Source organism: Protopterus annectens, chromosome 13.part0, assembly GCF_019279795.1.
Source record: "Protopterus annectens isolate FY-2018-M chromosome 13.part0, PAN1.0, whole genome shotgun sequence".
In the NCBI taxonomy this organism is placed as follows: Eukaryota; Metazoa; Chordata; order Ceratodontiformes; family Protopteridae; genus Protopterus; species Protopterus annectens.
In genome coordinates, this window is record NC_056747.1 from 339,916,142 (window position 1) to 339,942,581 (window position 26,440).

Consider the following 26,440-nt stretch of genomic DNA (forward strand, 5'->3'; position numbering starts at 1 on the left):
GCTTAGTTAGCTGTATTTTGTATTAGCCGATGTCAGCTAAAAAGGGCAAATGCCATTGAGGTCTTCATTGACTGTTGCGTCTTTTGTCTTGGGAAGGAACACTATCATACTGCGTGTTCCATTTGCCAGTCTTTCGTACCGAAGGAGTTCAAAATACCTCCTCTGGGTGTCAGTCATCCGGGTAGTCCCCCATTTAAAGTACTCTTATCTGGCCACACTAAATTTCTATTTAGAGAATCAACATCTCAAAAAGCTTGCGCTTTGAATGGACCCCGAATCAGCCGCTCCAACTGAACCACTGCGGAAAAAAGCCAAAGTTTCCAGGCCTACTTCTGTTGCTTCTCCACCATCAGACGTCCCGCCAGCTTCCTATATAAAAGTTGAGGGACGTCCGACAGAACTGACTACTACGGCTCCTACCGAGGAAGCTGCTACAGAAGTTGCGGCCTGAATGTCCATGGAGATAGCCCAGACTTCGGTTACTACCGACGTTCAGGGGGAACCAGAAAGTCAGTCAGCCTTAGGAGACTCCTGAGACTTAAGCTTCTGAAGCTAGGCCTTCTCCCAAACCTATGCCTTCTAAACATAAACAGAAAACTAAACATCTGGCTCATACTCCTGAAGGAATCCCCTGACTGGCAATCCTTCACTAACTCTCTGATGCAGGCCTTTATGTTCCTTAGGCCTACAGGTTCTACTCACCACTGTACCTGTGCTCAGCCCAAGGCCTGCCTCTGCCATTACTCTCCCCTTGCATACTACACAAGGAGAGGAGGAACTAGAACTTTTCTACTCTTCCTCTTATGCAATGTGTTGAAGGGTCATCTCCACCGGAGGCCATTACTTTTGGTGAAACTCTTAAGAGTACTTTAAATGGGGGACTACCCGGATGACTGACACCCAGAGGAGGTATTTTGAACTCCAAGTGGAGTCTCCCTCCCCATCAGACATTGCCCCCCCCCCAGTCTTGCCTGCTTATCTGGATGCTTTTTCCGCTGCATCTAAAAGCCCAGACTCTCAACCACCTGCACCTGAAAGACCAGACAGGTTTTATAAGGTTCCCGATGACCAACATTTCTTGGTTAAACCCTCCCTTGGTAGACCCTGCTGTCATTGCTGTCTCTCCAGACAAGAAATCCAGACAAATTCCTTCTGCATCTCTTTTACTTAATTATAAAGACAGTAAAATCATGAACAGGATTGGTAAAAAAGTGTCCACCTCTTCCACCTTGGCTTTCCCTGCCGTAAATTACCAGAGATGCATGGTAAAATATGCACTGGACCTTGTCTGTCAAGCAACTAACTTACTGCCAGCCACACCTGACTGCCCTACCAAAGCAGACGTATCTAAATTGCCTGTGGCTTCACAGGTAGCTAGACATTCAATTAGGTGCAGTTATGATGCTGCAGAGGCCTCTGCTTGGTCAGCACCTTAAGCTTTTGTCCTCCACAGATCTCCTGGCTGTGCCTACAACCTCTGCCTGAAGACTTTAAAACTAAGATTATGGATGCCCCCTCAGGACCATAACCTTTTGTTTGGAAAACAGTCTGCAGAGCTTTTTAAGTCTGCAGTAGAAAAGCAAGGAACTGCAAGACATGCATCTGTTTGTGTCCCATATTACAAAGTATTACAGGAACTACACTGCGAAAATCTAATTTGTTAGGAGAACCCCTTCCTCTGCTACCCCTTCATCCTCCAGGCAAACGAGGGGAACCAAAAGGCAAACATTCTCCAGACCTGCCACCTCTCATCCAAGACCTAGGCAGTCCTTTCAGGATAGAAATGCACCCAGCAATGCGTGACTGCCTTGCCCATCTGCCTTTGTCAGCCTACCAATCCCACTGTTTACCCATCTGGAAAACCATAACTTCAGACCACTGGGTACTGAGCATCATCCAAAACGGATGCTTCCTTTCCTGGCGGGAAAAGCCCATCCCAAGACCCATTCATTTTCCCCCAAAAAAACAAATCCACCTTCTACCACAAATTCTTCAAAACCTCCAGAAACTAGGAACAATGGAACGTGTTCCTCAGACAGGAAGGAAAATGATTTTACTCAAGACTCTTTCTGGTCCCCCAAAAAGATGGTCCTTGGAGACCTGTAATGGATCTATCCTTCCTGAACCTATTTCTAGAAGTGCCTTCCTTCAAAATGCTTTCTCCCTCAACCCTAGTCCCTCTTATCCCAGACCAGGCCTTCATGGCCACTGTGGATTTAAAGGAAGCTTACCTCTGGGTCTATATTAGAACATCGAAGTTTCAAAACTTCGAATGTTCTAATATCGAACCCTTTTCAGTGAAAGCTGAAAACATAGAATGTACAGAACAGCAAATTATTTCCTAGGGGAAAAAATTTGCTGTTCCAAAACACATGCACACAACACCAGCACACCAAACAAACCGCAATCCACACACACACACACACACCTAAAATCTTACACTTATCCGTACACTAAACTATACACACACCACTAACTATCCACTTACCTTAACCCAAACCCTAACCCTAAGGTCCGTTACTATCGCACACTCACCTCACCAGCGCTCTAACCCTAACTCACCTAACCCGCCCTAACCCTCTCATCCACACAGTTGCGCACACATACCTAACCCTAACTCACCTAACTCGCCCTAACCCTCACTTCCACACACTCCTAACCTGCACCCTACCCTTAACTAACTTAACCCGCACTCAGTCGCACACTTGCCTGAACCCGACTCGTAACTTTCCATCACAGTGCTGAAAATACCAAAGCAACAAACGGACAACCAAATTTTTCACTAAGAAAAAATTTGGTTTTCTGTTGCTTCGATATTTTCAGCTTTCACTGAATAGGGTTCGATGTTACAACATTCAAAGTTTTGAAACTTCGATGTTCTAATACAGACCCGCTTACCTCCATATCCCCATAAAACCCTCCATTAGAAATTTCTGTGTTTCTCTGGACCTTGGTCTCACTTTCAGTTTATAGCCTTGCCCTTTGGTGTGTCTACAGTACCCAGTGTGTTCACAAAATGCCTAGCCCCAGCCATTGCTTACTGCAGAACCCAAGATATACAACTCTACCCCTACCTAGATGACATTCTTCTTCTAGCAGAGACAGAATCCCGTCTCGGAGACCACCTCAGGTTCACCTGATCCCGTCTTCAAAACCTGGGCTTCACACTCAGTTTCAATAAATCCTCCTTGCTCCCTCAGCAATACAGAATTTTTCTGGGCTGCTGGTTCAGGACAGATTTAATGCGGGTTTGTCTCCCATAGGAGAAGGTCCACTCCCTCTCCACTTGCTTTAAAACCTCTTACTGGAATCCTAGATTTCTGACAGACAATTCCTTTAACTCCTTGGCCTTATGGCAGCCTCCATTCCCATGCTTCCCTTAACAAGAATGCATATGAGGAAGATGTTCTTCGTGTTTCACTGTTGCAGTCATCACATTTGGGTTATCTGCTTGCATTAGCCCTCAGTTGGTCTGATTATCAAAGTTTTGGGTCCTGCGTTGGTTGCTGTCTCATCTTCCATAATGTCAGGTAGTCAGAGGTATATAAAGCATGCAGCCGACACCATTACATCCGTCTTTCTTGCCGTGCGGTGCCCGAAGCAGAAGCAGCTCGCAAGTGCTGTTGGGCCGACTCCTGAAATTTTTGTTTTCGAGTTTCAGAACTGAAGTCTTCAACTAAACTGAGTACCCCGTTGGGGAAAGTTTTTCTTGCTGTAAACCGATGTCAGTAAAAGCCCATAATTGTTTTTCTTGTGGAAAGCAAATACCTCAAAGATTTTCATTCATACTGTATTACTTGCCTAGGCCCTGACCACGACGTACCTCGCTGTCTGTTTTGTGCCTTACTTAAGCAATGAATTATTCGTCGTCCGTATACTTGCGCTTCTAAATTTTTAGATACTCTGTTCAATTACCCAGATATGGCTTCGGTAAGCCACCCGACTACCGGCATTCCGAAAAAACGCAAAGATAGAGGCAGACCGCAAAGGTCCAAAGCTGCCGCAGACGCTTCTCCTAAGCTAGTTGCCAGTTTGCCGGTACTCAGTGAGGCGCTTTTGCAGCCCCTGATACCTGCTACTTCAGATTCGCAGGCCTGTACTGAGACCCATTTGGAGTCCGGTATGCTGCGAGATGCTTCAACTGTGGAACCTGCGGATATCTCTACCTTGGATGGGTCCAGAGCCTCTGTACAGGCACCGGCTTCTGAGGGTATATTCAGGCCTACTGACTTGCATATTAAACTGACACCATCTTCTTTTTCAAGGCCGAAAACTCGATCTATGCCTAGAAAACTGCCCAGACCGCATGGTCAGGCCTGTATGCCTAAAAAACAATTAATGGCTGAAGACCCTTATTACTTTAATCGGGAAGCCAACCTTCCCCCCTCTGAGACCTAGGACTGAGTTTGCTTATGATTCTTCTGATCAGGATTCTGAAATCTGTTTCCTCTGATGACCAGGATTTACCCTTATCTACCTATGAGGATTCTGATGCAGAGGACTCTATTCCCTCTGCTTCTTCTCCATAGGATTTCTCTTTTGGTGAAACCTTTTATACTCTACGGGAGGATTACTGTGACTCGCTGCCACCCCCCCGAGACATTGCTCAGAACGCGACATCAGATCGGATGTGGTGACCCGCCGAATTTAAGCATATTACTAAGAGGAGGAAAGAAACTGATTCCCTCAGTAACAGCGAGGGAAGAGCCCAGCACCGAATCCCAGCCCGGACAATGGGTGCAGGAAAATGTGGCGTACGGAAGTCCATCTCCCCGGTGTTGCCCAGGGTCCTGGTTACCCTCCATCCAGCCCTTATGACTTCTCTTGGCTCTTTCTTTCTTGTTTGGTGTATTTGAGCTTTCTGGTGTATTTGCTTTTTGTTGGAGGTGTAACATATATATAATTGCTTCCCTTTATGGGGGGCATCTGACATCTGTGGCAAGAAAAACTGATTAAAATGGTGTCGGCTGCATGTTTTATACCCCTGACGTCATGGAAGATGAGACTGCATCCGAAGCAGGAATGCAAGACTTTGATATTTAGGCTGGCCGAGGACTTACCTGCTGGAAGATAACCCAAATGTAATGACTGCAACAGTGAATACACTCTAACATCTACATTTATGGTAAGTGTACACAACTGTACTTTTTTTTTTGTAGTCTCTCTTGCTGTGGTCGAGGAAAGACTGTGGTGCAGATTGCTGTTCTTTCCGGCCCGGACTCTCTTCCTGATCCAGGTGGATCGGCTTTTGAAGCAACGGAGAGGGCCTTGTCTACTCCGACATCTATCTGGTCCTTCCTCCTTCAGAACAACGTGCCAAGTGACTCCTTGCTCCAGAGCCTCACCCCCTTCCTTCAGCTGGACAACGGGTGTCAAGGCCTCAGGGAACCCCACTTTTGGGAGCATCATTTTCAGGCACCTCTCCAGAGCTTCCTACTGTGGAGATTCCTCTGAAGTGTAAGAGAACTCATAGATTCCCCTGAAGAATCATAAACTGAAGAGAGATTTTGAGATCGAAAGATCCCCATGATCACCTCCTAGAAATGTCTCCTTTGGCGACATCCTAGAAGTTTTGAAAGAGGGGTGGTTTCCTGTTAAGCAATCCTATGTTAGAGGAATTTGTGTACCTGCAGACCTGTGGCACCTGACTATCTATTTCCTGGTTGACCCCACTCGCTGATGAGCTGATTTAGTTGATCTGTCAGTGGGCATGAAAGGCCCTGACGGTGCTCAGCTGATGCCCTGGAGCCTAGACAAAATTATTACTGCACCCTTAGACAAGCTCTTCTGGTCCAAGGGCTTTAGCGGTAGATGCCATGGTCATGGCAGCAGCCACCAAAAAGGAACTGGAAGATGAAAATTCCACTATTCACCCTTTGAACAAGGAGTGCAGGATGATGGATAGACTATGGAAGTGAATTTGTACATCTTCTACTTTGTTTCCAGTCTTTGAATTATCCGGCACATTTAACGAGGTTGGAGAAGGATCTGATTAAAGAACACTACACTCTCAGAAGGCGTTGCTGACGATGTCTGGCAGTCCATAACTTCTGAATTGGCTACCCTGACTTCGATTTCCAACTCGTCCATGAGGCTCATTTCACATGCAGTTGAAGGGACAAATGCGAACCATCTGTTCAGGCCTAGCCTTAAGGATGCAAGTCTGGCTGCATTTGTTTGACTTTGTGGAACCATTTGTCTACATTGATCAATTCTCCTTTTGATGGCACTTCTTTATTTGGTCCCTAAGTGAAAGAGACCGTGTGTGAGAAAGGTGAAAGACTTTCTGCAGTGGGTGTATGTTTTTCCACCTCTGAGACCCTTTTTGAGGAACCTCTATACTGGTGGAAAAATGTGGTTCAGAAAGTACCTAAGGGCCCTTTCCTTACGCACTTAGTGACAACTTCCCCAGAGGCAAGGGGTGAGCTCCAGTGGAAGATGCTGCGCTCTCGGCAGAGGTGGTCTGCAAAACCAGGATTTCCTAGATTCATTCTTTGGTAGACTCTTCCAGCACTGCTGATCTGAGGGCAGATTGTCCACCTCTGGAGTCTGACAGGTGTCATTTTTCCCTGCAGTTGAGAGCCTGGCTTCAGTTAACTTCTGACAAATCGGTGTAGGAAATTATGTTCAGAGGTTGTTGCACCTTTTTCACTCAGTCCCTCATCCTTCAAAAAAATCTTTAATATTTCACCAGATGTAAAGGAACAAGCAGCGCTAGAAGTACAAAAACTGCTAGAATAACGAGTCATGCAAAAAGTCTCCCCAGACTAGATGAGATATGGAATTTACTCAAGATTATTTTTAGTGCCAAAAAAAGACAGGGCACTGGGAGACATCTTTAGATCTCAGCAAACTAAACAAATCAGTTCATGAAACCAAATTCTGGATGGTCACTGTTCAAGTCCCTTCCTTTTTTTTTTTTTTGGAAAAGAACGACCGGATGTGGTCCATAGACCTCCCAGATGCATGTTATCACATAAAACTGCATGGGCTGTCCAGGAGGTTTTTACTCTTCTGGTTTGGAGCCAGTCACTATCAATTCAGATCACTGCCCTTTGGTCTCACCACAGCCCCCAGGGTATTCACCAAAGGTGTGCTAATAGTAGCAGCTCACTTGAGACTGCATGGATTCTGCATGCTTCCATACCTAAGAAATTGGCTCATCACTGCCATGACTAGGCATCAACTTGTAGAAGCCAGGCAAAAGATCCTCCAAACATGCTCCTCTTTTGGAATAACAGTCAACTATGAAGAATGTCATCCAGAACCTACCCAAGCCATAAACTTCATAGGTGCTGTGTTAAATATAGAAAACACCATAGCCTGTTTTCCTCTGCAAAGATTACTGACAATTCAAAGACAAGTCTTGACCATAATCAGCAGAAAGCAAGTGCCTGCCAAATTAGTCCTCCGAACATTAGGCTGTATAGCAGTATCAATAAGTCTTGTATCCCTGGCCAGATATATGCGAATTCTACAGTGGTTACTTGGTCGATACTTTCCCATTCCATGTCCACACCAATTTCCATCACCAACATTTGTAAGAAGGATATAATGTGGTGGACACATTCAGAACAATTTCTTCAAGGATGTCCCTTTTTTTCCTGTCAGCCCAAGGCCAGAATGACCATGGACACCTCCCTGCTGGGGTAGGGTGGGTCGTTAGTGGGAAGACGGTCCAAGACACTTGGTCCTCGATAAAAGCCTCATTACACGTCAGAGTTCTAGAGATGAGGGCAGTGCTTTTGGTGTTGCAAGTGTTTTAGGATGGTCTCCCCTCCTGAATGATTGCGATTTAAACAGTCAACATGTCAGTAGTCTGCTGTATCAACAAACAAGGCGGAACCAGGTGTTACCCAATATGTTGATGAGCCCTAAGAGTGTGGCAGTGGGTGATCTCTTCAGACTTAACTTCAACTTCAAACTACAATCCACTCTGCTACAGGCCCCATGAGGAGCTCAGTGTCTCTTCAACCTAACACCACTCTTAAGTATTCAACTGCGGTGCCACCTTTATCATTCTTATAAGAAAAGCGCAGTCCGGGTCTGAACTGTCTGCAAACAACTAAAGTTAACTTTGAGTGTGTGTCTACCTGTTTGAGCCAATATTCATTTTCCCCTGGAGAGCACTCTGCTTTGGCTTGTAAGCAGCCCCCCCCCCACACACACACACACAACCCACACACGCACACTCATCTTCCACTTTCTCTTATTCCCTTCTGTTAGCAGATAGTATCCATAATCTGATCAATACTGTGTGTTTGTTAATTTAAACTGAGACCACAGTGGCCTACTGATGCAAAGTTATTTTGTTTTTCTACCTGAAAATGGTTAAGAAATTACTTGGTTTCAGAGCAGTCCTTGGTCAATTGTGATTGTTTCTCAAACACTAACTTGTCTTTGCTTTGCCTCATTAGCAGCAGTATAAAGAACTGCCTGCTCACACCCTTGTTCTCCCTTCCCCCTTTCCTGTTTATTACCTTAAGACAATCCCAAAGTTAATAAATATTACCTGTGACAGGCACCATTTTTAAAACTACAATCACCCTTGTCACTATCATATGTTCATTAATCAATTAACTCAGTTACCTGATTGTTTCCAGCCCCCTCATAAGAGCAACTAACAGGGTCTCTACCCGCTTCGCTCCCCACCCTGCCCCCTATTCCCTCCCGCTCCCAGTGGTCCCGTCTTTATTACACTCACCCCTCCCATCTTTCCAGTAGCCAACCACAGCGCTAACCCAACACTACCTCCTCCATCTTCCCACTACTATCACACCTCCTCAACTAACATGTACAAGCATACCTTACCTATGCTCACTGCATGCACTCTCCTTGCATATCTTACATCCTACCAAAGCTGTATCATTCCCGCACTCAACCACTACCACTGTACTACTACTCACACCACCACTCATGTCTCACCCTCACTCATCTCCCCTCCCACCAACTCAAGAACCATCCCTATGCACCCCCCACATATTCTATCATCTATATTACTCAAACATAAAGCATCCCTACAACTTAACATAGTAACCCTCCCACCATACCTATTACCCAAAGAGCACAATCATAAAGTTTCCCTTATAAACAAACACATTCAAAAACTGAGAAAACTAATAACCTCATGCATATCAAAACTAGCCCTAAGTGGAGATATCCACCCCAACCCTGGCCCTACCGTCTCCAACCCCAGTCCTCATAAGCAGACTAGAAACCACAAGTTCTCCCATATTACAGACAATAGAAAGCCAAATGACTTTGTTCTATTAAGCCTAAATATTAGAAGTATATCCAACAAAGTCCATGAACTCCATGCCACCGTAGACTTGTACTCCCCAGATATAGTCATCCTGACAGAAACCTGGCTAAAACCTCAGTGAGCAAATACTCCCTACAGGTTATGGCATACTAAGAGTAGACCAGCTAAACAAGAAAGGAGGCGGTGTAGCTTTAATATTTAAACAACATCTAAACATCCAGATCTTACAATCATCAGCTCCACAAATAGGCATTGAAGAAATAATATATACCAACCGCAAAATAAAACAAAACCATCAACATAATTGGATGCTACTTCCCACCTGGTCAAAACATCCCTCCACTAGAAAACCTCCTCAGCTGGTCTACCCACCATCTCCCCCAAGAAACTATTATTTTAGGTGATTTCAATATTGACTGGCAATCCTGTTCTGACAACTATCCAACCCATCATGCAAACCTTTATGGCTTCACCCAACTAGTCCAGTCGCCAACCTGGATAAATAAAAACTCCAGCAAGCACATACCCTGGATTGGATACTAGTCAGTAAGAGCCCCCAGTCATATATAACAGGCTGCTTATCAGATAGCTTCAGTGATCACTCCATAACATTCCTACTGAAAAAAATACCTATACCAAGCTAAACCTGTCTACTGTCAGATACGTAAAAAAATAAACTTTAAGCCACTCACGTTCATCTCATCCCTCAAAGAATGCAACTGGCATCCTCTAAAGTAACTCAGTCTTGATGACGCAGTTGAATTTTTTAATACTACTTTCCTGAGCATCCTTAATTACCATGCCCCCATAAGACTTTCCAGAATCAAAGCACAACCCTCCCCATGGCTACAGAAAACCACCAAGTCTGAAATGAAAAACGGGGATAAAGCCTGGGAGCACTGGCACAAAAACCAAGACCCCCTCAACTAGACAGAAATTCCTAGAACTACACAATAATCAAAAAGCTAATAAAACAGGACAAATTCCAATACTACCAGTCTGCCCTAGACTCCTCCGAACACAGCCCCAAACAATTATGGTCCTCCATAAACTCCATCCTCCAACCAGGTGAAGTCAGTATCCTTCCTCCTAACATCCCTCACTCCTCTGAAAGTATTGCTACCTCATTCAACACACACTTCACACAAACCATACTATCACTAGCTAAACAACACAACCCCCCTCCCCTCCAAACCCACACCTTCAACTACTAATCTCCCCACTGCCTTCTCTTTTTCTCCTGTACCTACCTCCAACATAAAAAAACTCTAAACTTTAACCCACCAAATTAGCAGCAGACAACCTCCCAAGTGAATACCTACAAATCGCAGCTGATGCTCTGGCGTACCCAGTATCCATCTTGATTAACAGATCTCTGTCAGAAAGTTATGTTCCCACACTGTAGAAAGTATCACATATAATTCCCCTCCACAAAGGCGGACCCTCCACAGAACTAACCAGTTACCGCCCCATAGCTATTCTCTCTCCACTCTCCAAAATACTAGGGAGATGCATACACTCTCAGGTCTTGGACTACCTCCTTACTAACAACCTCCTTTCCAATACTCAGCATGGTTTCTGACCAAACCATAGCACCACCACTGCCTTACTCTCCTTTACTAACGCTATCCTTCAGCATAAAAACAATTGCTATCTCTCCTCTGCTACTTTCCTAGTCCTATCTAAAGCATTTGGCATGGTCCCACACAAACAACTTCTCTGTCCTCAATAACCTATCCTTCTCACAATCAGTCACCAACTGGTTTCAGAGTTACCTGTCTGACCGCCAACAATCCGTTGTATGGCAGAATTGCACATCTCCCCAACTACCTGTCTCCATAGGGCTTCCCCAAGGATACATCCTTGGACCCCTACTCTTCTCTGTTTTCACAAATAATCTAGCCTTTGCCACCACACATGGCGCACTCGTACAATACGCAGATGACTCGACCATCATCTGCTCAGCCCAGTCCCTACCCAAACTGCAAAAAGTCACACAGGAAGCCTTTTCCTCTGTTGAAACTTTGTTAGCCAATGCCCAATTAATACTCAACCCAAACAAAACTCAACTACTCATCTTCCAACCCACCAAACATACTCAAAACAACTCTCACTTTAACACCACAGCAAAAGACAACACCACTATATACCCAACTGAACACACCAAATTGCTAGGAGTGGAAATAGACAATAAACTAAAATTTGACATTCACATATCCATGACAATAAAAAAAGTCCACAAAAAACTAGGAGCGTTATACAGAAATAAGCATCTTCTCACCAAAGCAGCAAAGATTTTAATAGCAAATTCCAACCTTATCTCCACCCTACTTTATGCCTCTCAAATATATACCAACCTAAGGCAATGCGATCTAAACAAGCTAGAGACCTGCTACAACAGAATTGCCAAATTCGCCACAGGGGCATCCTACCGTAGTCACCACTGTCTCTCACTTGCTGAACTGGGCTGGCTTGAACTCCCTCACCTCCCTTCAATGGTATCAACTCTCACTCGCCCACAAACTAGTAAACCATCCATTAAATGTCCCATCCCTCCAGAATCTACTCCAACCCTATCGCACCACCAGACCACTAAGATCCAGCAACAAAAATCACTTGCAGATCACTAAAGCCAATAACTCTGCTGGTGAAGCACTATTCTCTTGCACCATAGCCAAATTATGGAACTCCCTCCCACCCACAATTACCTCCGTACCATCATGCACCCACTTCAAAACTTTACTAAAAGTGCACCTAAAAACATGCTGGCTATGCCCTTGCAACTCCCACTCTAATATCACCCACCCCATCCAACCACTACCTTTCTTTCCACTCCACTAACTACCTCGATTTATAGCAAGCTCAGATGCTCATAAGCCTAGTACTTATACAGCAGAAACTTCTTATTTTAACATTTATTAATGTCTGTTATGTACTTCACAGATAAAGATTCTAGTTGTCTACTGATGTACTATGTTCATCTAATATGTTGTAAGTAATTGCTCTGTAAATTAATAGCTATGTAATCCAATGTAACTTCTGTCTGTTTATTTTAGCTGTGGTGCCTTTCTCCCCGGGCCTCCTCTGAAAATGGACCTATGTCTAGTCGGACACTCCCGGTCAACAAATATAAATAAATAAACAAAAACACCTTTGTCATGGCAATGCATATTTTGGGGAAGTCCAGTGTGATATTAATCAGGTCCATTCTCCTACCTCACAAGTGGTCCATCAGTCAGTGTGTCAGAGAATTTTCTGGTCATGGGGCCAGTTTTGTTGTGATACTTTTGCGCTGCTTCCAGGGCTCTGCAGCGGCGCCGCTTCCAGGGCTCTGCCTGAGAGGTACTCTTATGTTATGACCTCCCTTCAAAGACTCTACTCCCCCTTGGGACCTCAGGTTAGTGTTGCAAGCAGTCACCCAACATCCGTTTGAACCAGCCTATAATTGTGATATCACGTTCCTTTCCTGGAAGACTGTCCTGTTAGTGGAACTCACTTCTGTTTCTATACCTCTGTGTCTAGTCTTTCACAGTGACAGGGTTTCACTAAGACCCAACCCTTTGTTCCTGCCAAAAGTGGCTTCTGAGAACAATATAAATCAACGTATTAACTTGTCAGTATTTTTCCCCAAACTGTTCTAACAAAGGAGTGTATTTTTTACATTTGTTGTACGTACATGGACAATTATGTTTCTACTTGCATAAGACAAAAGATTTCAGAAAATCGGACCAACTTTTCATCTCCTCCTCACATACCAAATTGGGAAAAGCTGTATCCAAAATGTCTTGCGAAATAGTTGGCTAACTGCATTTCCTTTGTCTATTTTAAGTTAGGTGTTAGACTTCCAAACCCCCCTAAGGCTCATTCTACAAGAACTGCAGCTACTTCAGCTGTTTTTCAAGCTAGAGCACCCATGGACGATGTGCAGCAGCAACATGGGCTAAACCCAAAACTTTTATTACTCGTTACAGTTTGAATTTGGTCTCCATTTTCATGTATCCTCAGCTTCCCACCCTCCAACCCCATACCCAGTTCTTTTGGAAGAACAGGTGGTCTCTACCCTTTTCACAGACTAGCTTATCTGGTGACAGACCTAGACATAGTCTCTATTGGGAACATAGGAATTTTCTTTCATTCTGCTTATTTGTCAGTAAATTCAATTTGAGGTATTCAACCCAGGTGCATTATGGGTAAAGGGGGAAGCTCGAGAGTTTTTGGTGCCAGTGAGCTTTAGCAAGTGGCCAATTCAGTTCTGAGGGATCCTAACTGAACCCATCCATTGAGGATGCATGAAAATAGACAACTCAGATGGAGCATTATGGTAAGTACGTAACTTTTATTATGAAACAAATATGAAAGGTACATTTAATTGTGGTAGGTATATTTACTGTAGGTTAATCAGTGAAGAGGATGTATTTACTCAACCCATAACTGGTAGAAATGATGGCAGTTGTGAAACAAAAAAAAAATCTTGTTAATTTAGCAAAGTGTAATTGTTGTCATGCATACTTTGTGGGGAAGACCAGTCAGAAATTGAAAGAACATTTTCGAAATCATTTGTCAGAAATTGAGAGGTGCTTACAAATGTTTATGTAAACATAAGAAGAAAGGTTCTAATCAGTTTTTTTAAGTTTTCTCTCTCAAAAGTTTTAACTGACACAGTACTTGGTGGCAATATTAGAGTGTACAGGAATGGAAGATTTTTCTTGGGTTCTTTGCATAGGGGCACATAAAGCACCAGGCTTAAATGGGAGTGTTTCTTTCTAACTCGTATGGAGAATTTCAGAAACGAGTGTGATCAAGTAAAATGATCATATGACTATGCTAGCTTGACTTTGTTCACTCATTTTGCATGAAGAAGCCTGACTAGTCAAAAGGTTTTGAACTTGCTTTTATTAATTTTTTGTATGTTACTAAGTGTATTGTGAAGAGCAGTTCATGGTTCCAGTGGCTAATTCTGACGGTCTTCAAGTGGAGTTCACTGGGTTTACTTGAGTTATTGGCTGTTTGATTTGTATGTATATATACGTATGTGTGTTTGTGTATGTAAGTCCTTGTTTTATTTTTCTTTTGTACAGAATGCAAAGTGCCTTGAAGACGTTTGCAGTTGATGAGACCTCTGTATCTGGTTACATTTATCACAAGTTATTGGGGCATGAAGTAGAAGATGTTACAATTAAATGTCAGTTGCCCAAGCGTTTTACAGCACAAGGACTACCAGATCTTAACCACTCTCAGGTTATTTCCTTAACTTTTTGTTCAGTTACTTAATGCAGGTGTGTTTAGTAGCAGTAGAATTGTATTTGGCAGTCATTTAAGTTTTGTATGTGGCTGTCATTAAAGCTTTGTGGTGGTGAAATTTTCATCTGAGTTTAATTGAATTTTTATTGTCAGTGGATTTTGGTACAAGGCTTGTTTACACCAGGATGGATTTTAACAATGGGGAAGATGAATCAACGCACAGAGGTTAACACAAAGGGGACTGCTTATTTGTGAACTGCTATGTAGTCAACAACTGTGGGAGTTCAGGACCATTTAGAGAACCTCCTTTCCCCACACAGAGTTGAAGCTAAGGTTTTCTAGTACTTCAAAAATACTTCAAAAGTTACAAATGCAGCAACATGAATAATGTTGCTTTAAGGAGCCATGGGTAGTGGGCAACATCTGTAAATTTCCATTTTGAGAAGCTCCTTCCATGACACTTAAAAGTACAGCAATGAGAGATTGCATCCATTGACATTCAGTTATTCGTGTTGGCACACAGCCAGACTCCTCCTTGTAGATATTCTTCATTTTTATTTGTTTTGTTGACCGGGAATGTCCACTGGGCTGAAATGAGCCCATTTTCAGTGAAGGCCCAGGGAGAAAAGCTCCGTAACATTATACAAGAAAAATGTAAATTTGTTTAACAAGAGTTATCAAAAAGTAGTTGAGTTACGAAGAGTATTAATCAGGAGAATCAATTGGGATATGCTCTATATGGTTAAAAGTTATTGAAATCTGCTTTGATTCATGGCAAAGGTATCTAATGTACAAGAATTTAACAGAGGGAGATGAGTTGTAATTATTTAGTACACTTTAGGCAGATAGAGCAGAATAGCTTATGTAGTATACATAAGACAAGCATGGATAACTACACTGTTCATAAATCTTGTGAGGCAAATAGGGTAAAGGAAGATTTTCAAGGGTGACATTCAAGAAAAGTGAGAGTAATGAGTATGGTCTATAAAGAGAAACAATAGAAATATCAGGTTGTCAAGGAGTTGGAGATGGTACATGAGCAGAGCCATTGAGAGGAGAGAGATTGATGTAAGGGTTTTTTGAATGGGGGCACTACTAATGGTCCTGAGAGAAGCTGAAAGAGTTGTTCCAGAGTTTGGCTGTAGTGGAGGAGTAGAGATTCTGACCTCCAGCGAGTTTTGGCGTATAAACATGCATATGTGATCGATTTTCAGGTATGAGATGCCTATTTGGTTGATAGTTATAAGGGAAGTGAGGGCTGGGCATTTCTTTCATTTGTATATGATTTTGTGTGCAGTGGATAGTTGTATGTGTGCGAGATGTTGAGAGAGTTGAAGCCAGTTCAGGGATTGTAAGGAATGGCAGTGATGGGAAGAATATTTTGCATTTGTCACAAACGTAGCAATTTTGTTATAGCAGGAGTCCATGTTGGTTTTTAAGCAGGTCTGCATGTTTGTAAGAATAGGGGTACTGTGGAGGAGTGAGGGTAGGAGAAAAGTCTGGTCAAGTGTTTTTCTAGTGGAGTAATTTTAAGAAGTATTTGTCTATAAAGGGTCCCAAGTTTTTGGTGTTTTTTTTTTTTATGCTGATGTGGACATGTTGGTCAAATGTTATCGTCTACAGCAATGCCGAGTAATTTGGTATTGGGGGCTTACCTCTATGGTGGTTTTGTTAGATGAGTAGATGGTGAAGTTCGATTTACTAAGAGAGGAGTTATTTATTTTTTTTTTGTGTAAAGATAGTTTGTTTTTGCCGGGGTTAAGGGCGAGGTGGTTATTGGTCATCCAGGATTCAGTAATGGAAAAAGCATTTTGGGTAATAGTCTGAATTTCTGTTTGAGTTGCCAGAGCAGATGATAATACAATCATCTGTGTATTGCTATGGATCCATGAGTGATGTTGTCACGTCTTTAGGTTTTTCCCGGTTAGGAGTCGCCACAGCGGAACTCTGGTCTGCTAATGATTGGCAGTAGATTTTTACGTGCCGAGTTGCCAGCTCTAACGCACAACCTTCAACGAAGGTACGCCCACTCACACATCTCTCCACACAGAAGACGCTTTAGCTGAGAATCGAACAGGACAACATCTTACTGTGAGGCTACAACACTACTGATGGTAGAGTGAAATTCATTAATGAAGATAATGAAGAGAAGGGGTCCCAAGATAGATCTTTGGAGAACTCCAGTGACCGCAGTGAGAAAGGGTGAGAGGGAGTGTAGCAATTTGGTAGATTGTTGTCTGTAAGACAGTTACAAAACTAATCAAGAGAGGACATGGACATGCCAAGGTATGAGAGCTTAGAGAGGAGAGAGTGGAAGATGGTGTCAAAGGCCTTAGAAAGATAGAGGAAAAGTGTAGAGAAGAGTTTGCCATCATTGCGATGCTGGGTGACAGTGTTCAAGAAGGAAAGGAGAGCAGTTATAGTGCTGTGTCCAGGTCAAAAGCCATGCTGACTGGTGGAAAGAAGGTTTTGGAGTAGATAATTCATGAGTTGGGTTTGGATACATTTTTCCATTATTTTAGAGATGGGGGATAGTATGGCAATAGGGTGGAAATCAGAGATGTCTGTGTTACCTCCTTTATGAAGAGGAATGATGTAGGCTTTTTTTCAGATAGAGGGGATGTAGGATTCTTGGATAGATGTGTTTGAGAATACTGATGGGGGGTAGCCAATATATCTGGCTGACATTTGTAGATATTCAGGGGAGTAGCTTATCTGGGGTGGCGCTACCGGATTTGTTTTAACAAGAGCTTGGTTATAGTGGAAGTAGGAATAGGGGAGAAAGTGAAAGCCTGGGAAGAAGAATTTGTTGATGAGAAATAAGTTATGGAGTGGTTATGACTAGTTTGTGGAAAGGTGGCAGCTAGTTTGGCTGTAGTATGTATAAAGTAGGAATTGAAAAGTGAAGCGTTCAGCAGGGGGTTTTGTCTGGATTTGGGTAGGGATTGATTTTGGAGCCTGGTTCAGTAAAGTAGAGACAGAGTTCCAAAATCTTTTTGGGTTCTGTTTAGTCATTTTGGTTACAGAGATTGTGTTTTTTTTTTTTTTTTTAATCTGTAATGACTAGACTTTTAATTTGGTTGAAAAGCTGAAGAGTTAGAGTTCGATGGGGTTTTTTAGTTTTCTGCCATTTTTTTCCATGTTCTGTCTCTTGTAGACATAAGTTGTTTGGTTTCTCTAGTAAGCCTGATTACATGATTTGTTTTTATTCTCTTCTTTCAAAGGGTGGCCATTCTATTGATGTTTAGGAATGTTGAATTGAATAATTCATCATCTTTGAGGTGTAGGGATTTTAGTTTAGTCCAGTTGATTTTACTCCGTGATGTTATGTTGTCCTCTCTCTCCTTCATTCTTGATGGTTGTGTTCGGAACCGAGCATCAGTTCTGACTCTGCCGCATACTAAAGCTTGAGAGCTTTCACTGGCTCAAGGCTACACCCTGTCCCAAGATGCCTAGCGACTGTTACCTAGATCTCATTTGCCGCTTGAAGCTTTGGGATTGCTTTTTCGCTGGCTCAGGCTAAATTTTGCCTTTTACTATTATATTAAGATAATTTGTGTCAAATTTATCTAGATGTTTGTGTCAAATTGAAGTGTGTTGAATCAAAGTTAGCTAACTTTCTACTGGGCTTGTATTGGTGATGGTTCACAGTTGTGAAGGTGTTTCTTATGTAGGCAGGCTGATGGTCACTGATATTACAGGGGAGGGTTCCAGCTGAAGAAATTTTGTTAGCGGCAGAGACTAAACTTCAGTCAGGAATGGAACCACTGATGTCCTTCTATTTAAGTGTTGCAGTATTCTACTAGTGGGTTTACCCTTCTTCCGTTCAGCTTCTCCGGCCAGGTTTCCAAAGCTTTTTCAGTCCCTCTTGTTGTGTTGGACATCTGACGTAGAGACGGGTACGTGGGCCATAAATGTGATGTGTGGACACACCAGTCCTCAGAACCTTTCAGCCGCCAGCCGTATGCCAGGTGTTCCTGCTACTTGAGGACGTCTGTTCTGTTTTTAATTTAAAAGATAAGTACCCCGTTGGGGCCTTTTTTCTTCAGTCTATGGTCTGTTCATGTCCAGTAAGAGTAAGTGCAACTGTGGTAGTCAAATCCCTTACAAAGACACCCACGACCAGTATTTCTTTTGTTTGGGTAGGGAGCACAATTGCAAAAACTGCGCCATCTGTAAATCGTTCATCCACAAGACTCTCCAGTGTTGTGTACAGGCTCTCAACTTATACTTGCAAATCCAACGCCCAAGGCAGATAGCTCTCGGTGTAGAAGCCACCTACGATGCCCCAACCAAACCGCCAAGGAAGAGGGCCAAGTCTGTGCAACCTCAGTCTTCCACTGCGCCTCCCTCTGCCACTCCTCATCCTGTAGCTGCCATTGGCTTGGACGAGGACTCTGCTTCTGCCACTTTAGATAAAGTGGGTACCTGTCAGGAGGCTGCACAGTCGAGTGGATGACACGTCCTGGGAGGATGTACCGGTTCCTGTTAGACACCGGGGGGGGGGGGGGGGGGCACCAGTACCTTCATTGGGCACTTCAGTCCTGGCCTCTGCTGCTCCTATGATCTGTCCCAGGCCTACCGCCAGCCAGATGCCGGCTAGGCCGTTAAAGGAATAACAAAAGACCAGGCATATTTCTCCACCTCCAGATGCCTTAACTGACTGGCAGGCCTTCAGCCAGTGCCTTTACAATGCCTTCCTGGCCCTGAGGCCTTCCTCTGAGTTCACCCCTGCGGCTTCCCATCTTTTCAGCCCTAGCCTTTCTGTACCTGAAAGGACGGTCAGCCAGCCTGCAGTGAAATGTCTGTCTGATTCCTCTGAGGACTCCCTATCCTACTCTTCCCAGATCTCATCCCCTCTGGGATATGGATCACCTGAAAAAGCCTCTGCTGAGCATGATTCCCCTGTGGAAGACTTTACCTTCGGGGGCACTGGTAATCTGAGACAATACTTTAAGTGAGAATGTTCAGACATGTCTGAAGCACAAAGAAGATTTTATGACTTGGCTCAAATGGAATCGCCTAATCTCTCACCTACCCACCTGTACAGCTTGCCTTTCTGGGTGCATTCACAGCTGCATCCATTGGTCCTGATTCCCAACCTCCTGCCCCTAGAAGGGCAGACAGATTATACAGGGTCCCTGACTCGGATAAATTTCTGATCAAGTGCCCCCCAGCAGACCCTGCCACTATTTCCATCTCTGCGGACAGGGCATCTAAACTACTCCCTACTACCACTGTCTTACCTGGAGATAAGGATAGCAAAGCCATGGAGAGCTTGTAGATATTTGAGGTCCAGGCTAAGGTTTCTTTGAATATAGGAATGTTATTGCCTGATGGGATATATAAGATTACCAAACTGAGTTTTGAATTCATTCATTTTTAGATGCGCTATGATTTTGGCTGAGGAGAATTGAGGAATAGGGGACTATTGTAAGGGAGTTGGGGTAGAGAAGTGCTACCCTTCCCATCTGTCTTATGAGGTCTGTTTGATCTTGGACAGGAGAAACCTGGGGGAAGAAATTCAGTGTCTTTTATATAGGGTTTTAGCCATGTCTCTGTTACGGCGAGTATATTTTATTTTTATTTTACATTTATTTACTGGGAAAGTCTGACTGGATATATGTCAATTTTCAGCGGAGGCCCGGGGAGAAAAGCTCCCGAAAGCAGAGTACAAATACATTAGGAACAATAGAAACATTTAGAGATAAGTATAATATGCAGTTTTCAGTAGGGTTACAAACTTAAATAAACATAGTAGACAACATCAAATTCATGCGGCTTCAGTTTCAGACAATAATATACAGTTATGGGCTCACATCCACCTCTATCATTTCTGACCAACCCTCCATTCACACATCATAATCCAATATATTCTCTAGTCTTCACTCCACAAACACACTGCTGCTCTTCAAACCCAAAATCCTATATCTGGTTTGAATTGGGATATCCAGGCATGAGATTCTGAGATTTTGTTTCTAATATTTTGTATGTTCATGGTGAGTTTTAGGGATTTGTGAGATTTGGGGGAGGAAGAGGCAGGTATATAGAGTAGGTTCGGGGTTGGGTTGGATGTCCCCACATTGAGATAGGGTAGTGGTACTATGCAGGGGTCCAGGGAAGTAAATATTGTGGGAAGAAATAGCCAAGGAATTGTTATGGCTAGGCTTGTATATGCCCTATTGCTAATGGCCTAGTACTAACCTTTGAACCTAGGTGTAGTGTTGACAACAGTTTCCGTTTGGGGTTAGTGTGTTGTGAGGAATGTTGTAGGTGGAGTATTAAGTGTGCGTGAGGAATGTTGTAGGTGGAGTATTAAGTGTGCGTGAAAGATTTTTCGGTTTGAAGAGCAGCAATGTGTTTGTGGAGTAAAGACTAGAGGATATATTGGAGTATGATGTGTGAATGGAGGGTTGGTCAGAAATGATAGAGATGGATGTGAAATGTGTGCGAGTATGATAAGGTGAGATGGACAGAGAGAGACCGAGGAAGGAGTAGTGTAGTTATAGCTAGTGTCATTGAGGGTATAGGGTGAATGCAGAGGTGTACTGTAGGTGGTGGTAGGAAGGGGAAAAGGTTGCTATTGTAGAATGTAGGAGTACTTACTGAATGAGGATGGAAGGGAAGTTGGTTACTGGATATGTTGAGTAGGATATATTAAATGGGTGGGGTTTGAATGTAGTGTGTGTTGATTTTGTGATAGAAGTGTGAATGTGGTTTGGCTATTTATAAATGTAATGTATATGGGGGTGGGAATGGGGGTAGGGGAGTGGAGTGAGCCCGAGCGAAGCAAGGGAGAACTGAGTGGGATGGCCCGATCAACTTTGTACAGCATGTAAGCGAAGGAAGAAAGAAAAACAGTAAGGTAAGTAGAAGTAGAGACTGGAACCCTTAGTGATAAGGAAGAGAGGAGAGTGGAGTATTTTGTGTTTGCATTAGCTTTTAGTGGTAGATGTGATTTATGGTCAGTGTTAGGTGGGGGGAGTATTGTGGCATATAGAATAGGTATGGAGGCGGAGAGATACACTGTTTAATGACTAAGATGACAAGTGTGAGTGGAATATAGTATTAAGTAGGGGTAGAGCAGAAAGAAGTAGGAGAATAATATAGGCAGGAATTGTACAGCAACCTGGTGCTAGGTGAACAGTTAGGGGGGAGAGGGAGGTGTTGGGATGAGAGCCAGGAAAAGTAGAACAGTGCAGACTAGAGGGTGCTAGCGAGACATGAGGGGTGATGTACGAAGAAGAACCAGAAAGACAGAGTTACCTGAACAATTATTACTCTTGGCTAAAAACTAGTACGCGTACATAAGTTTTAAAGGTCAGGCAACAGAGCAAGGGGGTTTCATCTTCCACTGAATGACTGGGGGCGGGGGGGGGGGTTCTCAGGGACCAGACTTTTCTTGGGAGTTCTTTGAATCTGCCAAAGTGAGGGAGGAGCACAATTATAGTAGTATCACCTAATAGGAGTAGAGAGAGTTAATGTTAACAGAGAAAGGAAGGGAAATGTGGAACACTGATGCCGATATAACCTATGAAAAATACTAAAGTTATGTAATAATTAGCTGCTAATGCTCAAACTGGGTTGAGTGGACAGATGAATAGACTGAGAGTAGCAGCACAACTGAAAGATATTATTAGGGCTTGTGTATGCACTGCTTAAGTGGCACCCTGGAAAATACAGTGCAAACGTCCAGTATCTCAGTGTAAAGCACAAGTATCACAATAGTCCTAATAATAAAAAGGCTTGTTACAATTATTAGCACACGAACAGTAAGAGTTGAGGCACCACACCAAGAGGATACCTATCATTTGATCAATGCTGCAGTGTAACCTTAGCTATATGGATAGTGTCCTGTACAAGATAGAATAGCCAGCCAGCTCCCAAAGCTTTTAGGGCATCTTCCATGTGCCTTTACTATTGGCTTGAGCTGAGTAAAAGTAAGTTTTGGGTGCAGAGTCCTTCACAGCTTATCTGTAGCCAAAAAGAGCTCCTCTGCAGGCTTTCGAGGACTGGATGTCTGCTGGTTCTGTTTCACTGCTTGGCAGATAAGTTCATTTGAGGGGAGGTTGGGGAGCTTCCACTTACATGACAGAAGACATTGTTTTCTGTAAAACGTTTTAATATTAGCTGGAAGAAAGTGTTTATAGTGATTGTCAAGTGAATAAGTGACTTTGTACACTGTTAAACAGAAAACATCACTGATTTCTCACTAAAACAACCCTTTCATTTAAGAAAGCTTCAGAAAAAGAGAATCCTAAATTATTTTAACTTGAAGCTTTTTTTTGGGGGGGGGTGCTAAAAGTTGGGTTTTACTTTTGGGCGGCTGGGAAAAGTGTTTAAGGTGATTTTTACTGTGCAACTTTTTTTTTTTTTTTATAGCCTACATCTTTTATTGACTGCCAAGTTTCCCCAGGAATCTGCCACCTTCTTTTGCCCTGACTATGGATCTGATGTCATTCTTCAACACATGGGTTTGGATCTGATCCTCTAATCTAACTCTGCCACATATTCCATATTTTGGATCCAATTCTCAAGCTGCTCCTCCTACCCATAAGACCTTAGTCCACCCCCATTACCTCAGATATTGTTTACCATCATCGTGCCCAGATGCAGGTTCTTCTCTCGAGCTTTCTTTTAGCAAGTATTTGCAAGGTTTATCTGTTAAAACTCACTTCTGTTGTGTACTATTTTCTTCCTCCTTCTCAACTTTCACTGGCATTAGGTTTGATGCTATTTTTCCCATATAGTACATATTTTATCTTACCATAGCTGGTATTCTGTTAACTTTTTTAAACAAATTAATCTCTCTTATTACCACTGTTTATTTTTTTGAGAGAGAAATTTTCCCCTTGTTTGTTTAGAGGTCCTTTTCCTTTTCTAACATGTCAGATAAACCATCAGGCTTCACAAAATGCCCTTATTTGGGTATAAGTTTCCTAATTCAGATGCCTACAAGGAGTGCATTTATTAGCTTGGAGCCAGTCACCTGGATATGAGCTGATGTTTTTTGTGTTTCACTGTTGCAGTCATTACATTTGGGTTATCTGCTTGCAGTAGCCCTCAGTCGGCCTGATTAACAAAGTCTTGAGTCCTGCGTTGGATGCTGTCCCTTCTTTCATGACGTCAGATTGTCATGGGTATAAAACATGCAGCCGATGCCATTACATTAGTCTTTCTTGCCGTGCGGTACTCGAAGCAGAAGCAGTTCTCAAGTGCCTGTCGGCCGACTCCTGAAATTTTTCTTTGAGTTTCAGAACCAAAGTCTTCAAGTAAATCTAAGTACCCCATTGGGGAAACTTTTTCTTGCTCCTTACCAATGTCAGTAAAAGTTGTTAATTGCATTACATGTGGAAAGCAAATACCTCACAAAGATTTTCATTTGTACTGTATTCCTTGCCTGGGCCCTATCTACGATGTACCTTGCTGTCAGTTTTGTGCTTTATTTAATCAGTGCACTGTCCGTCTTCTGTCTATTTTCGCCTCTAAATATTTCGGTTCTCAGTTTAATCCAGAAATGTCGTCTGTTAGCCATCCAACTACCGGGATTCCGAAAAAACACAAAGATAAAGACAGACAGGCCGCCTAAGTCCAAAGCTGTCGACGATGCTTCTAAGCCAGTCGCCGGTACTCAGTGAGGTGCTTTTGCAGCCCCTGATACTCGCTACTTCTGATTCGCAGGTCTCTATTGAGACCCATTCGGAGTCCAGTATGCCGCAAGATGCTTCAACTGTGGAACCTGCAGATGTCTCTACCTTGGATGGGTCCGGAGCCTCTGTGCAGGCACCGGCTTCTGAGGGTGTATTCAGGCCTATGGACTTGCATATTAAACTGATGCCTCCTTCTTCATTTAGGCCTAAATCGCAAACCATGCCTAAGAAACAGACTCCCAGGCCACATGCTCAGGCCTCTTTGCCTAAAAAACAAATAAGAATAGCTGAAGATCTTATAACATTAATCAGGGGAAGCCAACCCCCCCCTTCTAAGAGACCTAGGACTGAAGTTGTTTTTGAATCTTTTGACTAGGATTCTGATTTTTCTGATTCTTCTGATGATCTGGATTTGTCCTTTTCCACTTATTAGGATTCTGATGCAGAAGACTTTATTCCCTCTGCTTCCCCTCCAGAGGATTTTTCTTTTGGTGAAATCTTACATACTCTTAGGGAGTATTTCCACTGGGAAAGCCAGGAATTTTCTTATTCAAAAAAGAGTCTTAGGGATTTCTTACTGCTGCCTCAGCATAGGTCTTTAGCTATACCTCCCATACTAGACATTGTTGATGCCTTTTCGGAATCTAGTTTGGCCCCTGATTCTTAGCCTCCTGCTCCCAGAAAACCTGACAGATATTACAGGGTTCCTGATTCACACAAGTTTCTTTTTAAAAATCCTATTGTGGATCCAGACACTTTCAGTGGGACCCAAGGGCATTAAGGCTTCTGGGTGCTGGATAGATGGGGTAAGGTGGTTTACACTTCTGCAACCTTGGCCATTAGGGCTTTAAACTGCCAGTTTCATATGTTAAAGTATCAACAACATGTTATTGGGTTTCTTAAACAGAAAATTATGTTGATTCCTGACTGTGCTGAAAATAAATTACAGGATTTAATGCATTCTGCTGAACACGTTGGTAAAACATACTTTGCAGTGTGGATTTGATTCATTAGAGGCCTCTTGCAGGGCTGCTGTTACTGGGTCTGTAAGGAGCTATATTTTCCCGATCATGTTAAAGCTAAACTGTTGGATGCTCCCTTAAATCAGGGCCGCTTGTTTGGCAACAGAGCTGAAGAAGTTCTTAAAAAGATGGAAGATAAAGCTAAATCTATGCAAACTGTTAAAAATTTCTTGCAAGTTCAGTCTCCTAGATTTAGTAGGCATTGGCCCTCTAAGAACTGGTCCTTCCCAGCCCCTTCCAGGTCTTTTCAAGCCAAACCCAGACACAGCAGAAATCCCAGATTTCAGTCCCAGGGGGACACAAGACTAAGCAGTGGGGGATTTCCACACCCAAATCTAGGAGTTATAAGACTCCCCCCATGGAAAACTGTCTCTGACTTGCTTTTTAAACTTCCAAGCACTTCCCAACTGAATGCTCCTTTTGGCGGAAAGATTGGTCTGCAGGCCAAAAACTGGGAATTCATTACCCAGGACAAATGGGTTTTAAATATAGTGTCCCAAGGATACAGATTTCACTTCCACATGTTACCAACACCAAGTGGGTGGCCAGATCTACCCCCAAATCAGACTTTTCCTGGTACCCAGAAAAGGCAGTACATAGCGTCCTATCCTGGACCTTTCTACTCTAAACACCTTTCTGGTGATTCCAAAATTCAAAATGCTGACTCTTCACCAGCTTCTTCCTATGCTAGGCAAAGATGCATGGTTGGCAACACTAGACTTAAAAGAAGCATACCTGCACATCTCTATCAGGGAGTCTTGCAGAAGATACCTACACTTCAAAGCAGGCTTCGTGCACTATCAGTTCTCTGCACTGCCCTTTGGCTTATCGACTGCACCCAGGGTATTCACAAAGTGCCTAGCTCCAGTCATTGCATTTTTGCAGGCAAAGAAATATTCAAATATACCCATTCCTGGATGATTGTCTAATTCAGGCAGAAAACCAGGACATGCTTTTGAATCATCTGGCCTTTGTTCATAGGGTGCTTACTTGTCTGGGGTACACCATAAATGAAAAAAAGTCACACCTCGTACCCTGTCAACTAATTATATTCCTGGGAGCAAGCTTGAATACAAGTTCCCAGATTGCTTTCCTCACGCCAGAGAAACTGATTCATTTGACAACGTACTTCAGACAAGTGTCCCCAAAACCCCAGCTATCTGCAAGGCAAATACTGCAATCCTTGGGGTTCATGGCCTCCTGCATTCTATATGCAAGGCTGCATATGAGGAAACTACAATGATAACTCAAAAGCCTGTGGTGTC

General features: G+C 43.2%; 1 protein-coding gene across 1 annotated transcript in view; it reads left to right on the top strand.

Moving 5' to 3' along the window:
- Positions 1-26,440, top strand: part of UPF1 (UPF1 RNA helicase and ATPase) — a 3,097,516-nt gene that overhangs the window by 1,479,877 nt on the left and 1,591,199 nt on the right. The window contains exon 10 of the mRNA XM_044054826.1: positions 14,341-14,519. Coding sequence (XP_043910761.1) covers positions 14,341-14,519 — 179 coding nt within the window. The remainder of the gene's footprint in view (positions 1-14,340; positions 14,520-26,440) is intronic.